Below are 13,343 nucleotides of genomic sequence, written 5' to 3' on the forward strand. Positions count from 1 at the left end.
TGGACTACATCCCAGAGTTGTGAAAGAGGTTGCTGAAGAGATAGAAGATGCATTGGTTATAATCTTTCAAGAATCACTTGATACTAGCATGGTTCTAGTGGACTGGAAAACTGCAAATGTCACACCACTCTTTAAGAAGGGAGGAAGCAAAAAAAAAAAAAAGGAAATTATAGGCCAGTTAGCCTAAACATTGTGGTTGGGAAAATGTTGGAGTCCATTACTAAGAGTTTCAGAGTACTCAGAGACTAATGATAAAATAAGTCAAAGTCAGCATGGTTTCTGTAAAGGGAAATCTTGTCTGACAAATCTGTTAGATTTCTTTGAGGAACTTACAAGTAGGATGGACAAAGGAGAGGTAGTGGATGTCATTTACTTAGATTTTCAGAAGGTGTTTGATAAGGTGCCACACATGAGACTGCTTAACAAGAAAAAATCCCATGGCATCACAATGGCAATGATAGGGGAATGGTTGACAGGCAGGAGGCAGGGGGTGGGAATAAAAGGAGCCTTTTCTGGTTGGTTGCCAGTGACTAGTGGTGTTCTTCAGGAGTCAGTATTGGACTGCTACTTTTCACATTGTCAGTGATTTGGAAATGCAATTGATGGCTTTGTGGCAAAGTTTGCAGATGATACAAAGGTAGGTGGAAGGGTAGGTAGTGCTGAGGAAGCAATGTGATTGCAGCAGGACTTAGACAAATTGGAAGAATGAGCAAAAAAGGTGGCAGATGAAATACATTGTTGAGAAATTTATGGTAATGCATTTTGGTAAAAGGAACAATAATGCAGACTATTATCTAACTGGGGGGAAAATTCAAACATCAGAGGTTCAAAGGGCCTTGGGAATGCAAGACTCCCAGAAGGTTAATTTACAGGTTGAGTCTGTGGTAAATGTGGCAAATGCGATGTTCGTATTTATTTCAAGGTGAATAGAATATTAAAAATAAGGAGATAATGCTGAGGTTTTATAAGACACTAGTCAGGCTGCACTTGGAATATTGTCAACAGTTCTGGGACCCATATCTCAGAAAGGATGTGTTGTCATTAGAGAGACTCCAGAGGAGGTTCATGGGGATGATTCTGGGAATGAAGGAGTTAAAATATGAGGAGTGTTTGGCAGCTTTGGGCCTGTACTCCCTGCATTCAGAAGAGTGTGGAGGGATTTCACTGAAAGCTACCAAATGTTGAAAGGAATAGAAAGGTGGATGCGTAGAGGATGTTTCCTATAGTGGGGGTATCCAGAATTATAAGGCACAGCCTCAAATTTGAGGGGTGACCTTTTAGAAAAAAGTAAGGAGGAATTTTTTTTTTTAGCCAGAGAGTAGTGAATCTGTGGAATGCACTGCCACAGACTGTGGTGGAGGCCAAGTCTGTTAGTATACTGTATTTAAAGCAAAAGTTGATAGTTTCCTGATTGGTCATGATGGCTGGTGATCCACTAGTTAAGCAAATCAGCAAGACCAGAGTTAGGTCTCGTATACAGGGTCCTCATTCACTGCTATTGGCAAGCTCTGGGGTTGATACCAAAGATTAAAGCCTGATAGTTGATCAGAAGTCTGGAAGTAGTAGCCTGATGGCCAGAACCCTATGTCTGTAAGTCCACCGATGTCAAAGCCCAATGTCTGTGAATTCACAAGTCCACAGGAGGCTGTAGACTGGAGTCGTCCTGTCCCGGGGCTGGAGAACTGTGTATGTGCATGTGTGGATGGGAGGGAGGGAAGAATGGGTACTGTTTTGTTGTGGTTGTTGTTTGTTGTGCTGAACGTTATGGGTATGCTATGTTATCACTGGAATGCATGGTGACATTTGCAGGTTGCCCCCGACATATCCTTAGATCAGGGGTGTCAAACTCATTTTAGGTCACGGGGCGGATTGAGCAAAATGCAGCTTCATGCGGGCCGGATCAGTCGGATGCGTGTGAACGCAGCTTTCGTTGCCTCCGTTTTTTCAGCCTGCTCTCATGTGTCTCAGTCTCTGCTATAACTACAAAGTGTTTCACTTTACAAATTCCGTTTCTTATGAAGAAGACTGCCGAATAAACACTAAAAACCCTGAAAACCTGGTACCTGAATAAACTCAGCATTAGCCATATCATACGCCATAAGCGCTTCGATTACTGGGGCCAGCTTTAATAGTAATTAGATATTATCTCGCGGGCCAAAGATAATTCCACCGCGGGCCGGATTTGGCCCGCGGGCCTTGAGTTTGACATATATGCCTTAGATTGTGTTGGTTGTTAGTGTAAATAATGCATTTTACTGTATGTTTCGATGTATGTGTTAATAAATAAATTTGAATCTCAGTTGAAATCAATGGAGGCACACTACCACATCAATTCCAACCAGACACCATTAATTGGGTGGATTATACAGTGTACATGCTGGGTAACTGACACAATGTTTATTCCTCTGCTGGAATTCACCAGGGTACCATGGTGAGGCACAGTCACAAGAATGTCAAATACCAACAAGTTCAGTTCTTTCCTAATTATGGAAATACTAAAGAGGTGCACACTTCAAGGGAATTTCCATAATTTCCAGCCCATTGAATACTCTCTACCTCTGCCCTCAAGTTTAAAGATTACAAAACAGAATTCATTAGACAGAAAACCATTTTACTATTTATTGCCATCTTTGGCTGAAATTAAGCATTATTTTCAGTATTAAAACTAATTATATAAAGATTATCAGAGTTATGCAGCTCTACAGCACAGACACAGGCCATTCAGTTCATCTACTCTGTGCCAACCCATTTTTCTGCCTCGTCCCATTTACCATCACCTGAACCATAGCCCTCCATATCTGTCTCATCCATGTATGTAATTTATACAAATTTCTCTTAGATGTTGCAATTGAACCCACATCCACCACTTCTATCAGCAGCTCATTCCACACTTGCAACATCCTCTAGTAACGAAGTTTGCACTTGGGTTCCATTAAATAATTCACCTTTCACCCTAAAACTATGACTTCTAGTTCTAGTCTCATCCAACCTCAAGGAAAAAAACCTGCATGTATTTACCCTATCTATAGCCTTTATTATTTTGTTACCTCTAAGATCTCTCCTCACTTTTCTCTGCTTTAGGGAATAAAGTTTTAACCTATTCAACCTTTTCCTATAACTCAGGTCCTCAATTCCCAGCAACATCCTTGTAAATTTCTCTGTAATCTTTTAAGTTGATTGATATCTTTCCTGCAGACAGGTGACCAGAATTGTAGACACTAAGCCAGATTTGGCCTCATCAATGTTGTGTACAAAAGATTCAGATTCATTTATTTATCACAAGTATATTGGACCAGACAGTGATATAGATAATTTGTGTTAACAACCAACACAACCTAAGTATATGCAGAAGTCAGCTGGCAAGTGTCCTCACACATTCCAGCACTAACAAAGCAAGTCCAAAATGCCTGGCAGTATTACACAGAATATCACAGCAGCAAGACAAGCCCCCTTCCTCCCTCTCACCCACCCATACTCCCACTCACACAATCAGACAGTCCTCCAACCTCAGGACAAGCTGCTTTCAGTATTCTGATGGACTTGCAGATATCAGACCTTCGACTTCCCTAGTAGACTCTCAGACTCATAGTCCTAGGGCTTCGGCTTCTGGACCATCAATCAATCCTTGGGCTTTGGTCTTCAGGATCTTGAGTAGAAACATAATATTCCAATTTCTATACTTAAGGCTAATGTGCCAAATGCTCTCTTTATAACCCTAACTGCCTGCGATACCACTTTCAGGAAATTAGAGATCAGTATTTCCAGATCCCTTTGGGGGTCTACCACACATATCAGTGCCCTACCATTCACTCTGTAAATTCTACCCTGGTTTTGCCTACCGAAGTGAAACATCTCACGTTTATCTGCATTAAATTCCATCTGCCATTTTTCAGCCCAGTTTTCTAACTGGGTCCAGATCCTACTATAAGCTTTGATAGCCTTCCTTAAGTACACTATGTCCTCAATCTTGGTGTCAACTGCAAATTCTCTGATCCAGTTTATCACATCTAGATCATTAATATACTTGATAAACAGCAAAAGAACCCAGCATCAATCCCTGTAGCACACCATTAGTCACAGGCCTCCAGTCAAAGACAACAATCTATTACCACTCTGTTTTCTGCCAATGCTGAATCCAACTGACAATCTCATCTTGAATGCCAAACAACTTAACCTTCTGGACCAGCCTCTCATGCAGTCTTTGTCAAAAGGCTTACCAAAAGTCCATGCAGACAAAGTCCACTGCCTTTCTTTCACTAACCTTCCTTGGAACCTCTTCAAAAATTTCCATGATTGGTTAGACGTGATTTACCACACACAAAGCCATGTTCACTAGTCCCTATCGGGCCCCATCTACCCAAAAACTTATATATCCTGTCCCTTAGAAAATCTTCCAATAATTTAACCTGTAATTTTCCTGCTTATTCTTAGCACCTTTCTTGAAGAGCAGAACAACATTTGCTAGCCTCCAGTCCACTGACACCTCACCTGTGGCTAAGGATGTTTTAAATTCTCTGCTAAGGCCCCTGCAATTTCTGCACCATTCTCCCACACAATTGGAAGGGTCACCTTGTCAAGCCCTGAGGATTTATCCTCTCTAATTTGACTCAAGACAGTAAGCAACTCCTCTTCCGCAATCCAGATGTGGTCCATGACCTCACTACTCATTTATCTCAGTTCTATAGATCATGTGCCCATCTACTGAGTACATACAGATGCAAAAAATTTGCTTAAGATCACCCCCATCTCTTTCACCTCCATGCTTAGATGACCACATTGATCTTCAAACGAACCGATTCTGTCCCTTGTTATCCTTTTGCCTTTAATATATTTATTGGAGCCCTTGGAATTCTCTTCCATCTTGTCTTCTAGAGCAACCCTATTTCCTCATTTAGTCTTCCTGATTTCTCTCTTAAATGCTCTCTTGCTCTTTTTATATTCATCAAGCACCTCATTTGATCCTAACTGCAGAGACCTGATTGTTGCCTTCTTCTTCTTACACAGGCCTCACTGTCCCTCAAAAACCAAGTTTACCTAAACCTTTTAGCCTTGCTTTTTATTCTAACAAATTGATGATTCTAATGTACAAAAGTGTGTACTCTCAATATTTCATTATTGAAGACCTCTCACTTTCCATGTATCATTTTAACCAGAAAACCATCTATCCCATTCCACACCTACCTGATCTCTTTGGCCTTTCTACAATTTAGAATCTCCAGTCCTATCCTTCTCCATATAGATCCAAAGTCTTCCCCTGTACACACTTCTGTTTCTTTCCCTGTCTCATTCCCCAACAGGAGAGCTAATATCACACCCTTTCTTAAGCAAAACTTTCCTGAACACATTTGACAAACTCAATGCTACCTAGTCCTTTAACAGTATGGGAATCCAAGTCAATATGCAAAAAGTTAAAATCACCTATTATCAGAAACTTATTTTTCTGTCCACTGTTTCTCTACAAATATTTTTCCTCTAAATTCCACTGACTATTGGGAGGTTTATAATATTAACCCATTGACGTGATCATTCCTTCCTTATTCCTCAGTTCCACTCATATTATCTCAGTACATGAGCCTTCCAATATGTCCTAAGCACTGCTGTGACATTTTTCCTGATGAGTAATGCCACCCCACCCCATTTAATATATCCTCTATCATGTCTAAAACAAAGAAGCCAAGGAACATTGAGCTGTCAGTCCTGCCTCTCCCACAACCATGTCTCACTATTGGCTGCATCCTAGTTCCATATGCTTATCCATGCCCCAAATTCATCTGGCTTACCTACAATACTCCTTTCATTGAAGTAGATTCAGAATATTAGTACTACATGCTCAGCCTTCAGTTTCTGTCTTTGCACGTAGACTTAGTATCTTTCCCCACGGTCATTTCACTTGTTACCTTGCCACTCTGGTTCTTAACCCCCTACAACTCTAGTTTCAACCCTCCAATGATACTTCATCCCTCTCCAATTCAGCAGCAAACTGTCCCATTTGTACAGCTCCCATCTTCCCTGGAAGAAAGCTCAATATTCCAAAAATCTAAAGTCTTCTCTTGAGCACCATCTCCTGAGCCACGCATTAAACTGCATTATCTTCCTATTTCTGGCCTCAATAGTATGTGGCACAGCTAGCAATTCTGAAATCCTGGAGGTTCTGTGCTTTAACGTAGCACCTAACTCCCTGAACTCACTTTGCAGGACCTTGTCACCCTTCGTACCTATGTCAGTGGTACCAATGTGGATCATGAGCTGCACAAAAGAATGCTGTAGTTTCATCAGAGACGTCTCCGACCCTGGTACGCTGGAGGCAACATACCACCTGGAGTCTTGTTCCTGTTTGCCCCTGTAACCAGTGAATACCCCATTAACTCATTCTTGCCTCTTCCTTCATTCTCCTCCCCCACCCCTTTCTGTCTGAACCACATAACCAGGTCAGTACCAGAACTCTGATTGTTGTAGCTTTCCTCTGTTACGATGTCCCGCACAACAGTATTTAAAACAATACACTTGTTATTGATGGGAACTGCCAAAAGGGTAATCTGCAGTGACTCCCTATTCCCTTCCTCTCTCCTGATAGTCACCCACTTGCCTGTGTCCTGCAACTTAGGAATAATTGCCCTCATGTAACACTTGTCAATCAACCCCTTAGTCTCTTGAATGATGCATAGGCCATCCAGACTTCCTCCACTTCTCTAATATGGTTTGTATGAAACTGTAGCCAGATGCACCACTTGCAGGTGTGTTCATCAGTGACACTGGAAAACTCCTTGACTTCCCACATCCCACAAGAGTAGCACTCCACTGCCCTGGGTTCCATTCCCATTATTCTAACAGATCAATAATAAAAATATAGAGAATTTAACAGAAACCTCACCTGAGCTTCCACTTTATTCTCATCAAAGCCTCAGAGTTCCACTCTAATACTGTCCACTCACACTATGGCCATTCTCACAATGGCCACTCTGCACAAACCTTATATCTTTATTTTGGTCCTTGCCAATTACATAATTACCTAATCAATTTTCAACCAACAATTCGCAATTATGCCTCTTTTAGGCTCCTGCTACTTGAAACTGAACAAAAAGTCCCATCAGGCACTACTTTTTAAATCTCTCAATTCTTGTGGCAAATAATGCCTCCTGCAATGAAAATTGCAGGAGCAATTATTGTGCAATGAAAACACTTCATTCTCTACCATAAATTATTTTTACAAACTCATTATTCCCACTATATCCTCAACAAACATCTCCCACAAAAGCTGTGAGAACTACAATATTTCTTTTATCTTGAAGATTATAACTATCATTTCACCTGTCATTTCCCTCCCTTTTCCTAGTCCATTGAACCTAACTTGCACTAAAATTTCCCACCACCTCAATTGTGAAATCACGTCTTTTTCTGCTCCCTGCATTTTATTTATTTATGTATTTATCTTTCTTACTTGGCGATACACTGCAGAGTAGGCCCCTCCAGCCCTTTGAGCTTTGCCAGCCCAGCAACCCCACAACTCCGAATAACCCAAACCTAATCATGGGACAACTTACAATAATCAGTTAACCAACCTGATATGAATTTGACTGTGGGAGAAGACCGATGCATACAGGGAAAACCCACATATCCACAGAGAGGACAGAGATACTCCTTACAGAACAGCACTGGAATTGAACTTTGAACGCAAGCTGTAATAGTGTTGTGCTAAACGGTATGCTGGCACGTCACACTCTTTCCAAATCCTGTTAATCCATTAGGCCTACACCTGCTAATATACAATGGCTCCTGCAATGACAGTAGCCCAATTTCAAAATAATCACCCTGATTGTTTTAAAATCTTTCCACGATCCTGTCTTCAAATACTCTATCATCTCCCATCCCTTTCCCTACCATAATATCTTGTGAAGTCTATTTTTCCTTTCAATTCAAAAACTCTGTGCACCACAAATTATACTATTCTGCACATTCCTGATTTTAATTTCTGCACCACTGGCAGCCAGGTCTTCTGTATTGGCTGTATTGACCCATGGAATTCTCTCCCAATATCTTTTTAACTTTTTCCTCCTATTGAAATGCTCCTTAAACCAAACCCCTTTAACCAAGTCTTCGGTTAACTGTCCTGATGGATGTATTCCCCTGTCAAACTGTCAATTTTATTGTTTAATATTTCAGCTGTTAAACATCTTCAGAGATACTTCAGTGCATGAGAGGTGTAACGTGAATACAAAATATTGCTCTTTACTTATCTCCTACAAAATAGGAAATAAGGCATTGCAATTTACAATATCTTGAACAAGGAAGTGATGTAATTTTAGTTTTGTTATTCCTACACATACAATCTGAGAAATCCAAGGCATGCCTTATTTTCATGCTTGGATCCTGGATTATGCTATTTTTTTTTTAGCTATTTCCTTGATATTGGGAACAATTAACAATTAAACTAGTACAGATAGCACTACTAACCAATAAACTGTTAACGGGACTAGTCTCTGGATGGGGAAACTACCCATCATTTTCAGGGAATTTTCTGAGTTTTTCTGAGATGGTAAACAGAGTCACGTGTGAAATTATATAGAAATAATCTTGGTCCTTATGAAGGGTCTCAGTCCTAAACGGTGACTGTTTACTCTTTTCCATGGATGCTGCCTGGCCTGTTGAGTTCCTCCAGAATTTTGTGTGTGTTTCTAGAAATGATCTTGATCGTACAAACTGATTGAAGCCCACTCAGTAAAGCCCTTAGCCAATTCTACATTAGTGTAGAAAAAAAGAGGTCTTGCAGACATAAGTCAAACTATGTCTGTTGTTGTCAGAGGAACAATAGCTAATCTGGAATAAATCCAGAAGATACTGGAATTACTCAGCAGGCCAAGCAGGATATGAGGAGAGATTCATACATTTTAAACACACTTCCTTTTACATCTTTGCAATATAATTTTCATTAAGGTAAAATATGCATTTGTAAATTTTACCTTCTAGAATCTGAGGACTGATGTTTCTAAATTTAATTCTACTGTGCATATAGTGTCGATTGAGCTTGAAGAGACAGGACATGAAATTATTTTTCTCTCCAGAATTGCTGGCAATCCACTTGTATACTTTATCAAAATGCAAATTGAATTCAGGGTTATCCTATGAAAATAAGAAAAAAAACATTACTTCAAGTAAAAGAATATGTCAATATAAACCCACATGAATTAACATTAGTTGATTTGACCTTTCAAAACAGCTCTGCCATTCAATAAGATTAAAGCTAATCCAAATGCAATCTCAACTTTGCATTCCTACCCATTACTAGAAGACTTTCTATTCAATGTTTACTGAATATCTGTTCTGGCAGCACTGCCACATGGCTAGAGCTGCTGCCTCACAGCTCTATTTCCATTTTTGGCTAAAGTGGACAATTATGTTTGCCAAATCTTTGATCATGCAGTTAAGCAATTTACATTCCTTTATAGCCTCTTCAGAGTTTACTTTTCTACCCTACTTTCCTACCTAACTTAGATAATCAGCAAATTTGGCAGACAAACCTTCAGTTCTTTCATCCAATTCACAAATATGAACCATAAGAAGTTCGCCTCTTACCTTGATTTCCATGGTACATCATTAGTCATATCTCTTACCAATGATTTTTTCTGATCTGGGGATAATTTTCCTCTGTACTAATGGCAATTCAGACAAATCACAAGCTACTTCTACCACATCAGTCTTTAGCCTCACAATCATTCCATCTAAACTTATCTGCCCCCATTCCAATTTGTTGCTGACAGGTAATAATGCAGAGGTTGCCACCTTTGGGGTTCTATTTCTTAATCTGATGCATAGCTGCTCAACACTCACTGTAGAATGTACTTTTTTTTGGTCTGCCTATGTCATGCACCATTTACATTTCTCCAAATATTCAATTTAATAAAACAATGTTCAATCACAATCCAGATAGGGGCATCTCGTACCTTTTTGACAGGTCATATAGACTTATCAGCAGATGACATAAAATCATGAACCTTCACTTTCATTAAAACTATAAAAATGACTCTAAGACTCTAATACATCATTTTGTATTGTCATCCTTATTTAATGTTTGATTTTTATTATATCTGATAATCACTTTTACTTTTGTAATTGGATTATCGTAATGCATACATTTTTAAAAAAGTAATAATTTACTTGTAAGAATAAAATTCACTAAATACTGTTTCCACGTAAGACTGTTTTCCACAAAATGTATTCATGAGCACAAAGATAGATGTACTGCAGATATTTTGACTCACTATAAAGTGTGGACAGTTAAAATAATAAAAAAAGAAGTTCCACTCAACTACCATGCTCCCGATTTTACAGGAAGTGAGAGGAGATGGGCTGAGGAAATCTGCCCAGTTTATTCTGGTTGAGTGTGAGATTCTAAAGTGGGTGGTTAGTTCCATTTTAAATCCAGTTTTACTTTCAACATGTTTGGGGTAAAATTCCCAGGCAGGAAAGGAGGCAGAAAAGGAAGATCTGTGAGGGAAGTTCATAAATAGCAGGAATGTCTCTCCAAAAGTCTTATTTTATAAACACTAGCAACTTGTCTCCAGCCCACCAAATTTATCTTCACCTGCGATGTCCATCTGCTTCCTCTCAACTGCGATCTATTCACACAATCTCCATGATTTCAGATTTCACTCACATTGTTTCAACACCACACCCTCAGACTTACTATTCATCTAATAGCTAGTTCATCAACCACCACATGTCATAATCCCTACTGTTCATCACCCTACTTCTCTTCTCTCCCCTCCCACCCCAATCCAATCAAGTTGGGAGCTACAAGGAGTCCTACTGAAAAATAATTAGATTTGGCTATTGGAAATTTTTACTTCAACTTTACTTCTGCAAAATTCATTACCAACACAACCACCACTGTTCCCCATTCCCTACTGCTAATTCTTCCCTGGCTCAGAATTTTCTTTAACAATTACAATTCTTCCACTCCTTTTTTGGGCAGTAAGTTACGCAGTACATTGGTTACAGATACCGCTCCTGGATTGAATCTTTAATGTTATGAGGATACTTTTGGTTCCCTTTGCCTTTCTCCACCAAATATGCTGAATCAATTTCAGAGCTTTGGCATAATATTCCAAAGACCATAAGATATAGGAGCAGAATCAGGCCATTTGGCCCATTGATCTTGCTCAGCCATTCATTCATGGCTGATCCTTTCTTCCCCTTCTCAGCCCCATTCTCCAGCCTTCTCCCTGTAACCTTTGATGGCATATCCAATCATGAACTGATCAAGCTCAGCCTTAAATACACCTAATGACCTGGCCTCCACAGCTGCCTGTGGTAATAAATTCCACAATTTCACCCCACTCTAGCTAAAGTAATTTGTCCACATCTGTTTTAAATGCACAGCCGTCTATCCTGAGGCAGTGCCCTCTTGTCCTAGACTCCCCCACCATAGGCAACATCCTTTCAACGTCTACTCTATCTAGGCCTTTCAACATTCGAAATGTTTCAATGAGATCCCCACCCCCCATCCTTATAAATTCTAGTGAGTACAGATCCAAAGTCATTAAACACTCCTTTTATGATATCCCCTTCATTCCTGCATTCTCCAGCATTTCATTTCATTTTCCACTTTCCTGCCCATTCTCCTAATCTATGTCCTTCTGCAGCCTACCTGTTTCCTCAACACCACCTGCCCCTCCATTAGTCTTCGAATCATCTGCAAACTTGGGAACAAAGCCATCTATTACATCATCTAAATCATAAAAAGAAGAGGTCCTAATACCAACCCCTGTGGAACACCACTAGTCACTGGCAGCCAACCTGAAAAGGATCCTTGTATTCCCATTTGCTGTGTTCTACGAATCAGCCAATGTTCTAGCCATGCCAGTAACTTTCCTGTAATGCCATTGGTAAGCAGCCTCATGTGTGGCACCTTGTCAAAAGCCTTCTGAAAATCCAAATATGTAACATCCACTGCATCTCCTCTATCTATTCTACTTGTAATCTCCTCAAAGAATTCCAGCAGGTTTTCCAGGCAAGATTTCCCCTTAATGAAACCATGCTGACTTTGTCCCATCTTGTCATGAGTCACCAAGTACTCCATAACCTCATCCTTAACAATTGACTCCAACATCTCCTCAACCACTGAGGTCAGACTAACAGGTCTATAATTTCCTTTCTGCTACCTTCCTTCTTTCTTAAAGAGTGGAGTGACATTTGCAATTTTCCAGTCCTCTGGCACCATGCCAGAGTCCAATGATTTTTAAAAGATCATTACTAATTCCTCCACAATCTCTATGTCTTTCAGACCCTAGCGTGCAGTTCATCTGGTCTGGATGACTGATGTACCTTTAGGTCTTTCTGCTTTTTGAGCATCTTCTCGCTTGTAATAGTAACCTCACTCACTTCTCTTCCCTCACACCCTTCAACATCTGGCACACTGCTAGTGTCTTCCACAGTGAAGACTGATGCAAAATACTCATTCAGTTCATCTGCCATCTTCTTGTCCACTGTTACTATTTCTCCTGCCTCATTTTCTAGCGGTTGTATATCCACCCTCATCTCTCTTTTATTTTTTTACATTCTTGAAAAAGCTTTTGCTATCCACTTAGATGTTTGCTAGCTTGCTTTCATATGTCTTCTTTTCCCTTCTAATGATTTTTTAAATTGTTCTCTGCAGGTTTTTAAAAACTTCCCAATCCTCTATCTTCCCACTAATTTTTGCTTTGTTATATGCCCTATCTTTTGCTTTTACATCAGCTTTGACTTCCCTTGTCAGCCTTGTCAGTATTTCTTCATTTCTGGAATACATCTATCCTGCAACTTCCTCATTTTTCCCAGAAACTAACTTCATTGCTGATCTGCTGTCATTCCTGCCAGCATTTCCTTGCAATTTTCTTTGGCCAGCTCCTCTCTCATACCATTGTATTTCCTTTACTCCACTGAAATACTGCTACATTAAAGACTTTACTTTCTCCCTATCAAATTTCAAGTTGAACTCAATCATGTTGTGATCACTGCCTCCTAAAGGTTCTTTTATCTTAAGCTCCCTAATTGCCTCCAGTTCATTATATAACACGCAATCCAATATGGCTGATCCCCTAGTAAGCTCAACAACAAACTGCTCTTAAAAGCCATCTCTTAGGCATTCAACAAATTCACATTCTTGTGATCCATTTCCAACCTGATTTTCCTAATCAACCCACATGTTGAAATCTACCATGACTATCATAACATTGCCCTTTTGACATGCCTTTTCTATTTCCTGTTGTAATCTGTGATCTACATATCAGCTACTGTTATAAGGCTTGTATATAACTGCCATTAGGTCCTTTTACCCTTGCAATTTCTTAACTCAACCCACAGGAATT

At 39.8% G+C, this 13,343-nt stretch overlaps 1 protein-coding gene across 1 annotated transcript in view; it reads right to left on the reverse strand.

Annotated features, from left to right (window-relative positions):
• LOC140734392 (exocyst complex component 1-like) overlaps positions 1-13,343 on the reverse strand; it is an 85,179-nt gene that overhangs the window by 57,081 nt on the left and 14,755 nt on the right. The window contains exon 3 of the mRNA XM_073058279.1: positions 8,958-9,117. Coding sequence (XP_072914380.1) covers positions 8,958-9,117 — 160 coding nt within the window. The remainder of the gene's footprint in view (positions 1-8,957; positions 9,118-13,343) is intronic.

The sequence above is a fragment of the Hemitrygon akajei genome, chromosome 10 (assembly GCF_048418815.1).
Source record: "Hemitrygon akajei chromosome 10, sHemAka1.3, whole genome shotgun sequence".
Taxonomy (NCBI): domain Eukaryota; kingdom Metazoa; phylum Chordata; class Chondrichthyes; order Myliobatiformes; family Dasyatidae; genus Hemitrygon; species Hemitrygon akajei.